General features: G+C 48.4%; 1 protein-coding gene across 3 annotated transcripts in view; it reads right to left on the reverse strand.

Annotated features, from left to right (window-relative positions):
* The window catches only part of gabra3 (gamma-aminobutyric acid type A receptor subunit alpha3), a 93,976-nt gene that overhangs the window by 46,513 nt on the left and 34,289 nt on the right, over positions 1 to 13,174 (reverse strand). For all 3 annotated transcript variants that reach the window (XM_035434815.1, XM_035434817.1, XM_035434816.1), the window contains exons 3-4: positions 2,378 to 2,499; positions 973 to 1,040 (exon numbers count right to left, since the gene is read on the reverse strand). In XM_035434815.1, the coding sequence (XP_035290706.1) occupies positions 973 to 1,040; positions 2,378 to 2,499 (190 nt within the window). The remainder of the gene's footprint in view (positions 1 to 972; positions 1,041 to 2,377; positions 2,500 to 13,174) is intronic.

The raw sequence follows: 13,174 nt of genomic DNA on the forward strand, positions 1-13,174 counted from the left end.
GCAGAGAGGAGGCCTGTCCTTCAGGCTTCATCCCAGGCAAACCCCGGCCCCATAATTGGAATTTTTCTATTCCCAGTTAACCTTTCCCTGCCCTGCTTTATTTCCTGAGTTTTAGTTGGAGTGACTAATCTGCTGGACGTGGCCCCCTGAGGAGGAACTGAGTGATGGATGGAGAGAGCGTGCTCGCGCATACTGACAGGAACAAAAGATTTCACCCCCACTCGTAATTTGTCAGTTTAGACGACCTTTACACCGTTTCTGTTTGGTTTCCCGTTGTTATTTTTCTTCTTCCGCCCGACAAAAAATGCAACTGTGAAACCCTGAAAGGGACCAATTACTGCCGAAGAAAGATTGCTTGCCAGAGAAAAAGACTTCCTCACTACCTTAGCCAAATAAGCCACAGAGGGAATGAGTTTGTACCTCAGATAATAAACTAAAACTGTAACTCAGCGAGGGCAGGCTGACAGAAAAAAGCCAGCGCGGAGCTTACAGGAACGTAGAGCAGCACGCAGGGCTCTGGATGCTCTCATATCAATTAAAGACAAACCAAAAACATTTCAGAATCATTTCTGAAGTTCACTCAATATGCCTAAATCTTCCAGAAGAGAGCGGCTCCTTCACAGAGCTAAAACTGTCCTTAGAAGCCGCCCAGGACCAAATCAACCCAGCATGGCTGTTACTGCGCTGGCTACTACACTGGCAACTATGTAGTAGTAAAATTCTGCTCCCTTCTCAAAACATAATACCTATTTAAAATATGTCTTCCAATGTCCTAAGATAAAAGTCAGCGTTCATAACTGTGTTTGAAATGACACTGTGACACAGTGAGGGGGAAGGTGTGCAGCGGTGGGGTGGGGAGGGCGGGGGGGCTGCTAACAGAGACATCTGCTTTCTGTTTTCCATCTTCTCCAGACCCCCTGGGGATGGCCTGGGGGTGGTGGGGGTGGGGGAATGGGGGGGTAGCTAACTCACCATGTCTGTATCCGACACCGGCCCAAAACTGGTGACGTAGATGTTGGTTCTCACCTCCGTCACGCTCTCTGGTGAGAAAGAAACAAACGCAGGAAACGAAGCCGCAGTCACACCGTTTGAGTTCGTAACGTTCTGACACTGAACACATCACAGCCAGTCTCTGTCAGAGCTGCTACACAAAGCACCGTGCCACAGGAGTCTAATTGTTTTAAATTTAAGATCATACTGTTCTTTCAGCTTTCTGAAGTACTTTTTTCCTCTTCCTTCTTCGTGTTTGTACTCTTGTCATGCGACAGTGTTCAAAAAAGTTATATTTGCAAAAATGTTGCAATTGTTTAAAGGTAATGTTTAAAGGTAGCCTGAATAAAAAAAGCCTTTTTTAAAATGTTTTAATTCATTAAATCAATACTGGGACATGGCACCAAAACAGTATTAAATAATTCAACAAAAACCGATACTGGTTTTTAACAGTCTTCCAAGAGAATAAACACCTTTCTGTATTGTGTTTGTAATTGGTGACTGTGGTTGCCATTCCACTTTGATGTAAATGAGTGCATGTATTGATCTGGTAAGAATGAACGTATTTAATGTGCAGTAACAGGACCATGGTGGACTGCCAGTCATGTCTTAGACTGACAGTAAAACATGACAGTGTAAATAAGGCCAGAGCTAAATTATCCAGTGCTGGTGGAATCTGTCCAGCTGCCAACTTAGAACCGGAATTTTGCCGTTAATCAAGAGGCTGTTCTAGGCTTTAAAAAAAAAAAAAATGGCAGAAGCTTTATGTATTATCCTCCATGTTGTGTCCTGTTAGTTTTCCACAGTACAGTGCTCCAACTAAAAAACAGAACCCCATACAAACATTGCAGGAGGAACACCAAGAACACACTTCCAAGAACTGAGCTTTCTTTCAGGGCTGAGCAATGATGGGAGCAATGCTTCAGCACCATGGACAGATGCTTAGGGTATATTAGAGAATGGAGGGTTTAGCAGCATGGACATAGTTTGTTAGTACAGGAGGGTTCAGCACCATGGACAGAGCTTGTTAGTACAGGAGGGTTCAGCAGCATGGACAGAGCTTGTTAGTACAGGAGGGTTTAGCAGCATGGACAGAGCTTGTTAGTACAGGAGGGTTCAGCACCATGGACAGAGCTTGTTAGTACAGGAGGGTTCAGCACCATGGACAGAGCTTGTTAGTACAGGAGGGTTCAGCACCATGGACAGAGCTTGTTAGTACAGGAGGGTTCAGCACCATGGACAGAGCTTGTTAGTACAGGAGGGTTCAGCACCATGGACAGAGCTTGTTAGTACAGGAGGGTTTAGCAGCATGGACAGATGCTTACGGTTTATTAGAGGATGGAGGGTTTAGCAGCGTTTGATAGTAGTGCCCAGATCTCTGGCTTACCTCCCAGCCCAGGCCTCAGCCGGTTGTCGTACCCGTCCAGTAGCCTGTCTAGAATTCTGGTAAAAATAGTGATGTTATCCTTACTGTCTCCAGGAATGGGCTCTTTATGCCCCACTACAGTCCTGCAGAGAGAGAGAGAGAGAGAGAGAGAGAGGGGGGGGGGAGAGAGAGGGGGGGAGAAAGAGAGACAGAGAGAGAGAGAGAGAGAGAGAGAGAGAGAGAGAGAGAAAGAGAGGGGGAGAAAGAGAGACAGAGAGAGAGAGACTCTCAGTTTCTGTACTTTACTTCAGGGGCAAGCATCAGCTGTTATCAATCAGATACTTCACAAAAAAGAAAATGGCAGCATATGAACCCAAAAGCACACGATTTCATACAGAACTGGCAGAATGAGAAGGAGCAGGTGAGTGTGTCTTATTGGGAAAAGATGAGTGAGCTTTGGGGAGAGACGGGCTCATTCCTTATTCATCTTACACTGGATGGGAAGTGCTGCATCTCAAACACAAACAGGCCGAGATCAGATCTCACGTAGAGCAGGGCAGCAGCCTCAGGCAGGAGCTGAAACAGGAGACTCCAGCCCAATGATTAGTGAGCCTCCTCCTACAGGCACACAGCCCAGCTTGCTGCTGTAGACACACAGCCTAGCCTGCTGCTACAGACACACAGCCCAGCCTGCTCCTACAGACACACAGCACAGCCTGCTCCTACAGACACACAGCCCAGCCTGCTCCTACAGACACACAGCACAGCCTGCTCCTACAGACACACAGCCCAGCCTGCTCCTACAGACACACAGCCCAGGCTGCTGCTACAGACACACAGCCCAGCCTGCTACTACAGACACACAGCCCAGCATGGTCCTACAGACACACAGCCTAGCCTGGTCCTACAGACACACAGCCCAGGCTGCTGCTACAGACACACAGCCCCAACAGCGGTTCCGCTTCACTGTTTTGCATAATATCTCACAAGCTGCAAATGAGGTCTTCAATATGCATCCAACCTCCAGTTTCTTAATTGCCTTAAACATGCATCACAATGATCTCTTCTCAGGCCCCAAGTCCCCGGAGAGAAGAGGGGTGTGCTGGTGAAGAGCGCGCAGGCCCCAGCTGATCAGGGGATAAGTGCCACTTTCAATCAAATCAAGGCCCTCGAAGGACCTGGCCTCTCATCAAGCCCCCGCTGACCGCTATAAACAGCGTTACACAGGAACCCCAAAAACCACAGTCTCATGCATAAACACGCGCAGACACATACACAAACTCACAGGATAAGAGCGGGGGGGGGGGGGGGGGGGGGGTGAGGGAGGGAGTGAGGGAGAGAGCAAGAGAGATGGAGGAAGAGTGAGAGTGAAGAGGAGAGGGGAAGGGAGAGAGAGAGGGAGAGAGACTCTTGATGAAGTAAGAGAAAAGTCTATGTGCGCCAGACAGAGGTGCAGCTGTCGGGGTTTTGCTTTTAAAATCTAGTTCATAAATGACAGCGGAGTTGAGCACAGGCATAACAAGGCCACAGACGCGTCCTCTCGCAAGCCCGCTGACCTCAAAATAAAACGAACACTTTTCTGTGTCACACCTCAAGGTATGAACATCTCAAATCACTGAGTGCTCAGCGCCACAGCCCCTCCCCACCCCCCACCCCCAACCCCCACTCCCACTCCCAGTCCCAGTCCACCCCCAGCATCTGCAATGTTTGAGCTTTTCAGTGTTTGAGCGCCTGTGTTTCAGAATCTGCAGTTTTGTCTGAGCGTCTGAGCATTTGAGTATTTCAGCATTTCAGCAGTTCAGCGTTTGAGCGTCTGAGTGTTTGAGAATTTGAGCATCTGAGCGTCTGAGTGTTTGAGAATTTGAGCGTCTGAGTGTTTGAGCATCTGAGTGTTTGAGAATTTGAGCATCTGAGTGTCTGAGCGTTTGAGTGTTTGAGAATTTGAGCGTCTGAGTGTTTGAGAATTTGAGAATTTGAGCGTTTGAGCGTCTGAGTGTTTGAGAATTTGAGCGTCTGAGTGTTTGAGAATTTGAGAATTTGAGCGTTTGAGCGTCTGAGTGTTTGAGAATTTGAGCGTCTGAGTGTTTGAGAATTTGAGAATTTGAGCATTTGAGCGTCTGAGTGTTTGAGAATTTGAGAATTTGAGCGTTTGAGCGTCTGAGTGTTTGAGAATTTGAGAATTTGAGCGTTTGAGCGTCTGAGTGTTTGAGAATTTGAGCGTCTGAGTGTTTGAGAATTTGAGCGTCTGAGCGTTTGAGCATCTGAGCGTTTGAGTGTCTGAGTGTTCGAGAATTTGAGCGTTTGAGCGTCTGAGGGTTTGAGAATTCGAGCGTCTGAGCGTCTGTGCGGTTGAGCGTCTGAGGGCTTGAGTGTCTGTGCATTTGAGCAGTTGAGCATTTAAGAATTTGTGCAGTGCAGGGCAGAGGGGCAGTTAGGGGGCAGTTAGGGGACAGAGGGGCGGTTAGTGGGAAGAGGGGCAGTTAGGGGGCGGTTAGTGAGCAGAGGGGCAGTTGGGAGCAGAGGGGCAGTTAGGGGGCTGAGGGGCAGTTAATGGGCAGAGGGGCAGTTAGGGGGCAGGGGGCAGTTAGGGGGAGGTTAGCGGGCAGAGGGGCAGTTAGGGGGCAGTTAGTGGGTAGAGGGGCAGTTAGGGGGCAGAGGGGCAGGTAGGGGGCAGTTAGTGGGCAGAGGGGTAGTTAGAGGGCAGTTGGGGGCAGTTAGTGGGCAGATGGGTAGTTAGGGGGCAGTTAGTGGGCAGAGGGGCAGTTAGAGGGGGGTTGGCTGACTGATCAGGAGCTGATATCTGTCAGGGTGCTCTGTCTCAGTCTGCTGCGCTAGCCGCCAGCGCGGGGTTAGCGGGGGGCTGTCGCGCGCGCGGCGGGGTTAGCGGGGGGGCTGTCGCGCGCGGGGCGGGGTTAGCGGGGGGGCTGTTGCGCGCGGGGGCTGACATTTTGAAAGCTGATAGCATCTCTGTGTTTCAGAGCAGCAGCTCATTAGTTTATTTATGGCCAGGAGGAGAATGCAAACACACAGCGCAGGGGTGGAGGAGGCCCCCTCGCTCCCCCCAGCACATTCATCTGCTCCCCAAATCCGCTTTCCTCCCCAGCTCCCCCCACCCCATCCCCATTTTCACTGTATGAAATGAGAGTTTAATACACTGCACATCACGCTCCTCATTGTCCTCAGGTAGAGACGTCTGGCGGCATGACAGGGTTTACCTCTCTATCCGCTCTCACCATTGGCTGTGCTCATGGGAGATAAGGGCTGCTGGAGAAACGGAATCAGCGGAACAATGGCGGCTAATGACGCTTTGATTGACAGGGCCGACGGACGCCGTGTCTAGCCTCAGTAACCCGTGACATTTTTCCGTAGCGCTTTTTATCAACGGCAAACTAATGAGGGCCCATTGGAAGGCCGTGTCTCTGAAGCTCATACCACACGTTTATTAGCACGATTAGCATGATTTATTAGCACGACTCATGCAGCCGCTGCGCAGGCCCATCCTTCCACCTCTCGAGCTCTCGGTTCTCAAGGCGCAAACTGTGAACGCCGAGCGGTAATTTACCCTTCATTAACAGAGAGGGGTGAGGCATCGCTTCAAGAGGAGTGGGTGGGGAGGAACAGAGGAGAGTGGCAGAGAGAGACAGTCTGTAATATTTGGCTGTTTATAAACTCAATCGATCAATTTTAACATACAGCATAATTCTTAAGATGAGAATGTTAAATGAGGGCTTCACAAAGGGCTTTCAGAAAACAGATTCGATTTTAAGAGATGCCGTGTGAAATTAAAAAGAAAAAGATGAGAAATTATATTACAGCAGAACAATTCACAAAGAGTTGCAACATTTAAAAAAGTAATCTTTAAGCAATCTTGAAATATGGACTGGAAAAATTCATACCGGGGAAAGAGGGTTTCTACCTTCGACCTGATGCTTAATCAATCAAACAACTGATAGTGTAAGAGTGAAGCAAATAAGAAAGAAGAAAATAAGCAGGATGTAAAATTTTATATTGAGGTTGTATGAATTGGCATTAACGCCAAGGGACCAGCTGCCCTGGTATCACAGGGGGCTAACCGGATAAAAGCACGTTCAGAGAGAGGAGGGGGCTCCCCAGGCTAGGCCCCCACCCCCAGGCCAGGACCCCCCAAAGCCAGTGCCAGCCCCAAAGCTTCCACACATAAGAGTAAACATTTCACACTCATTCCCAGGAAAACTGCACTTATTTAAATAGAGTAGACTTGTTTGGTTTTCTGTCCTTGAATGTTAAAGCACGATACACCCTTAGTCTAGCAACACTGGCTCAATTAGGATTCACCAAGATGGATGAGAGCAAATTAAATGCACACAAGTACATAATAATAAATAAATAAATAATTCACTCTACGGTAGATTATTATTAATATTTTTTTTTCTAGCCACATGCAAGTCCCTGGGGCCCTCTGCAAATTTACAGTATTTTCTGCTTTAAGCCACAAGCAAAAGTTTATTGTGTTATTTTGTTTTATTGTGAACAGTCGTGTGAAGGGAGGTGCTGTTTTACTGACGGTCCGCAGAAACCACTGAAGTTATGCCGTTCCATCACAGCGCCATTTCCAGCCTCATCACGATGCCCTGTTTCCAGCCTCATCGCGACGCCCTGTTTCCAGGCTCATCACGATGCCCTGTTTCCTGCCTCATTGCGATGCCCTGTTTCCAGCCTCATAGTGAAGCTCTGTTTCCAGGCTCATCGTGATGCTCGGTTTCCAGGCTCATCGTGACCCTCTGTTTCCAGGCTCATCGTGATGCTCGGTTTCCAGCCTCATTGTGACGCTCTGTTTCCAGCCTCATCATGACGCTCTGTTTCCAGGCTCATCACGATGCCCTCTTTCCAGCCTCATTGTGACGCTCTGTTTCCAGGCTCATTGTGACCCTCTGTTTCCAGGCTCAGCGCCTCACCTTGCTTCTGTCCTTATTTTTAGATCTCCCCTTGAGCCAAGGCTGCTGATGTTAGCATTAGCATAACATGAGACAGCATCGGATGACAGAATCAAGCGCTGCACCAACTGCTTAAACCCCCCCACCACACCCCCCCTGCCCCCCGGCGCCATTATGTCCTAAAACAGCAGGCTTACTTTCTACATTCTGACAGTAAAAAACATTAATTATCAGCCAGCAGACAGCGTCTGTACAGCCATTAAAAATGGAAAAATACTGCAGTGCGCAGGACAAACTGAACACTTTAAAAATGAAAGCTCATCATAACATTTGTGGTTAATAATGTGGACTATATGCAATCAACATTTATGAAAAAAAATACTCACTGCTCATTTTTAGTGAAAGTTAAGAACAAATGATGATTCAATCCTGCCTGCATATGCGTGCTGTGCTGCTAACTGTATCTGAGGCCACACAGTGTATCGAGTCAGGATATATAAGCATGTGTGTGCTGTTAAACAGCTTAATGCCTGATCATGTCCCCTGCAATCTGGTGAATGGGTATTATCCGCATGCATTACTGTACTGCCTAACAGAGAGATATTTAAAGTTTCTGAGATGACTACGTTGAGGCTCAAACCCATGACCTTCAGGTGTCTGGCCAGGTGAGCCCTTTGTGTTGGCCACTGTACTGACCCTTCTTCAGAACACTGCTTCCTGGTCGCAGTTTCTAGAGAAGCTTCATTCTACTTCCCTTCAGTTCAGCTTGGCTCAGTTCAGCTCGGCTCAGTTCAGCTCGGCTCAGCTCGGCTCAGCTCGGCTCAGCTCGGCTCAGCTCGGCTTAGTTCAGCTCTGTTCAGCTTGGCTCGGCTCAGAGAAAATTAAGCGCACCATTCTCCAGACCGCGTGAACAGCGAACGCACTTCCAGGCTGGGGCAGGGCAGCCTCCATGATCACTGAGGCTTCAACAGCTCTGCTTGCGCCACTTGAACTGCCAAGTTCCTCATTGCAGTTGGAGTACATTTCTAAAATGCACAATGAGGAAAAGAAAAGTTTAAATGTGGAAAAATGGACTTATTCCATTGGCAGTCTGGGACATCAGACAGTGTAAAGCTGCGAGAGGTTTTCCTTTCACCCACAGCGTCCTAACCTTCCGCTTCTGCAGTGAGCTGCAGACACTTTCAGTGACTATGGGGAAGATAGCAGTTATGCCACGACTCACAGTCTGATAACAAAGACAGGCCCTAATCTGCAGGCTGCTTTAGCAGCACAGTCCCAGTCTCACTCCCAGTCTCTGGACCACACCACAGTCCCAGTCTCACTCCCAGTCTCAGGACCACATCACAGTCCCAGCCTCACTCCCAGGCTCTGGACCACACCACAGTCCCAGTCTCACTCCCAGTCTCTGGACCACACCACAGTCCCAGTCTCACTCCCAGTCTCTGGACCACACCACAGTCCCAGTCTCACTCCCAGCCTCTGGACCACACCACAGTCCCAGTCTCACTCCCAGTCTCTGGACCACACCACAGTCCCAGTCTCACTCCCAGTCTCTGGACCACACCACAGTCCCAGTCTCACACCACAGTCCCAATCTCACTCCCAGCCTCTGGACCACACTACAGTCCGAGTCTCACTCCCAGCCTCTGGACCACACCACAGTCCCAGTCTCACTCCCAGTCTCAGGACCACACCACAGTCCCAGTCTCACACCACAGTCCCAGTCTCACTCCCAGCCTCTGGACCACACCACAGTCCCAGTCTCACTCCCAGTCTCTGGACCACACCACAGTCCCAGTCTCACTCCCAGCCTCTGGACCACACCACAGTCCGAGTCTCACTCCCAGGCTCTGGACCACACCACAGTCCCAGTCTCACTCCCAGCCTCTGGACCACACCACAGTCCCAATCTCACTCCCAGCCTCTGGACCACACCACAGTCCCAATCTCACTCCCAGCCTCTGGACCACACCACAGTCCCAGTCTCACTCCCAGCCTCTGGACCACACCACAGTCCCAATCTCACTCCCAGCCTCTGGACCACACCACAGTCCCAATCTCACTCCCAGGCTCTGGACCAGACCACAGTCCCAGTCTCACTCCCAGCCTCTGGACCACACCACAGTCCCAATCTCACTCCCAGCCTCTGGACCACACCACAGTCCCAATCTCACTCCCAGGCTCTGGACCACACCACAGTCCCAATCTCACTCCCAGCCTCTGGACCACACCACAGTCCCAATCTCACTCCCAGCCTCTGGACCACACCACAGTCCCAATCTCACTCCCAGCCTCTGGACCACACCACAGTCCGAGTCCCAGTCTCAGTCTCAGTCTCTGCTTTAGCACCCTCTGGACCACACTGCAGTCCCAGTCTCTGCTGGACCACACTGCAGTCCCAGGATCGTCCTCCAGAGGCAATTTTTTCCAACAAAAAACTAAATAAACTAAAAAAACAAACAGAGCTTTGCAGAGCCCCACAAATCAATCATTACATCCAAAAGAACACTTCAAAAAGCCACCACATACAACTGGGGTATGTGCCACAAAAACGGTTTTGCATCATCAAACTGCCATAACATTGGATTAGGCTGCTGCTGCAAACACAGTTTTTATGAAGCTATAAAGACTGTTTTATTTGTAGAATTGGGGTCTTTGAGGATATATCAAGCTGACATGAAGCTTGATTAGGAGAAGAATGCATTCTGAAAGAGTGCACAAGCAGATCATGTTAGCTGGTCTGCAGAGGAACGCTAGCAGGCCACTGTTACTGACAGAATGCATAGGACAGAAAGCAAACATGAACATTAACACGCCTAGACAAAAACATGTATGTAACACCCTTTACTCTGCCTTAACCAAGCAGCTGGATTAAAACCGCTTCTTTGTACAGTTACCTCAGGGAAGACAACCTGAGGTTAGTGCCAATGTTCGGATTAGCACATATGGCTTTTCTGTAGCCAATGAAGCGTAAAAGAATGATGAAGCCAAGTCAAACACAAAGAGCTTTGAAATCTGGTGTGTAAAGTGGGGGGTTGTCAGCCCTACACCTGGTGGTTATTTCCACAGTGTCTGTACTGGAGAGTGCAGTCAGGTGTGTGTAAGTTCCACAGTGTCTGTACTGGAGAGTGCAGTCAGATGTGTTTAAGTTCCACAGTGTCTGTACTGGAGAGTGCAGTCAGATGTGTTTAAGTTCCACAGTGTCTGTACTGGAGAGTGCAGTCAGGTTTGTTTAAGTTCCACAGTGTCTGTACTGGAGAGTGCAGTCAGGTGTGCTTAAGTTCCACAGTGTCTGTACTGCAGTGTGCATTCAGGTGTGTATAAGTTCCACAGTGTCTGTACTGGAGAGTGCAGTCAGGTGTGTATAAGTTCCACAGTGTCTGTACTGCAGTGTGCAGTCAGGTGTGTATAAGTTCCAGTGTCTGTACTGGAGAGTGCAGTCAGGTGTGTTTAAGTTCCACAGTGTCTGTACTGCAGTGTGCAGTCAGGTGTGTATAAGTTCCACAGTGTCTGTACTGGAGAGTGCAGTCAGGTGTGTATAAGTTCCACAATGTCTGTACTGGAGATTGCATGCAGTCAGGTGTGTATAAGTTAGTGTCTGTACTGCACTGTGCAGTCAGGTGTGTGTAAGTTCCACAGTGTCTGTACTGGAGAGTGCAGTCAGGTGTGTATAAGTTAGACAGTGTCTGTACTGCAGTGTGCAGTCAGGTGTGTTTAAGTTCCAGTGTCTGTACTGCAGTGTGCAGTCAGGTGTGCAGTCAGGTGTGTATAAGTTCCACAGTGTCTGTACTGCAGAGTGCAGTGAGGTGTGTTTTCCATACTGTGCTTAGCTGACCTCTGACAGTAATGAGAGCACATCCACTTACTGACAGGCTGTGTTAGGTTGTGCCTTCACTGTGACCCTTGCATTAATGAACATTAAATGACGTGAGAACAAAATGGAGAGTGTTGAACAGGGACACATCGAGCCCCTGATGTGGCACTTAGAAAATAAATATCAAGAAAAGATAGTGAAAAGTACAACCTAAATCTCAGTCTGCTGTTTAATATCGATCAGAGCAGCAGAAAAAAGTAAAACTAAAAAAATGTTTACATAAAATTTCAAACTGCACTCAACCTCCAGTGCAACTTATGACGTGGCTATAATGTTTTGAGCCCAAGATCTAACTTGCAAAAATAACAGGAAGAATCTGTTTCCATGCACTACGGGTTGTCATTTAGTTCAGCAAATCATTTAATGAAACAAATTATTTGTTGCCAGGAGACAGAGAATCTCACAAATAAGGAGAGATTGCTAATGAGCAAGACTGATTCTCACAGCCCGACGTCCCCCCCCCCCCCCCCCCCCCCCCCTTAGGGCAGACTGAGACTACACACCAAGCCCCTCCCCTCCCACCCCAGGACAGACTGAGACTACACACCGAGCCCCTCCCCCCAGGACAGACTGAGACTACACACCGAGCCCAGCGATGCTGGAGGAGAACTAATCAACAGCCTATTCCATGCACTCTGGCCAGGAGGCTCAGGCCTGACAGATCTATTCTCCTGTATGTCAACTGGTTTACAAAATGCCGGAATTAGCTTTCTGCCAAAAAACTCCAGGCAGCGAGCAGCATGATCAATAAGCCACACAGGCCGTGGCGCATTAGGGAGAATCCTGAGGAAGAATGAAACAGGACAGCGGTGATACGTCAATATTAAATATTGCAAGTTATTTACCACATTCATATCTGAACATAGTATATAGGAAATGAGAACTTTTAATACCCTTAATAACGTCATTTCAAGGACATACATTTGCAGGAAAAACTGACCCCATCTTATCTGTGCATCACACCTCTGCAGCTGAATTAAGAAAACATGTACTACCTGTGTTACCTGTGTCATTTACAGAATTAAGACAGCATCAAACATCAGATATTTCATAATGTCTATACAGCATCACCTGCCAAATATTATAAATATAGTACGTTGCCACAATCCATAAGGTCTTATCACTGGCCTTTTAACAAATGTTATATTTATTTGTATTAGGGATGGTGATTTTCAAATGTTTCACAGATCAAGTGATCTCATAATGTGCTCGATTCCAAATCGATCAGCAGTTGGCTAGCTAGCTATCCATGATACGAAACATGCTGTGATACCATTTTGACTTAAAACCTGAGTTTATTTTAATATTAGGAAACCAGGCTGAGGTACAAACAAGACCAGGTCAAAACCTAGTATATGGCTGGACCTAACACACGTGATCCGGCCAACCAATGGAGTAACTTCATAACTTGGCCGACCAACGGTGTAACTTCATCACTCACTCAGTCACTCAATCACAGACATTTGCGTTGTAGTGCTGTCCACCAGGGGGCAGCACTGGCCCTACATACAAGCATGGCCACAGCTGTAAAGAATTGTAATCACCACAGCTGTGGCACACTGCCTAATCGCTGGGCTCAGTAAAGGGCCTGTTTGGCAGGACTAAGGGGAGGATGAGTTTGGGCATTATCTGGTGTAAGACTGGTGCTTTTCTGGTTTTTGTAAGCATGTACAGCACCATGATCAGCAAACTGATCACATACAGCATGCTGGTCAGTACACTGATCACATACAGCACGCTGATCAGCACCCTGATCACATACAGCACGCTGATCAGCACACTGATCACATACAGCACGCAGATCAGCACACTGATCACATACAGCACGCAGATCAGCACACTGATCACATACAGCACCCTGATCAGGACCCTGATCACATACAGCACTGATCACATACAGCACCCTGATCACATACAGCACACTGATCAGCACACTGATCACATACAGCACGCAGATCAGCACACTGATCACATACAGCACCCTGATCAGCACCCTGATCACATACAGCACTGATCACATACAGCACGCAG

This window comes from Anguilla anguilla, chromosome 9 (assembly GCF_013347855.1).
Source record: "Anguilla anguilla isolate fAngAng1 chromosome 9, fAngAng1.pri, whole genome shotgun sequence".
NCBI lineage: Eukaryota > Metazoa > Chordata > Actinopteri > Anguilliformes > Anguillidae > Anguilla > Anguilla anguilla.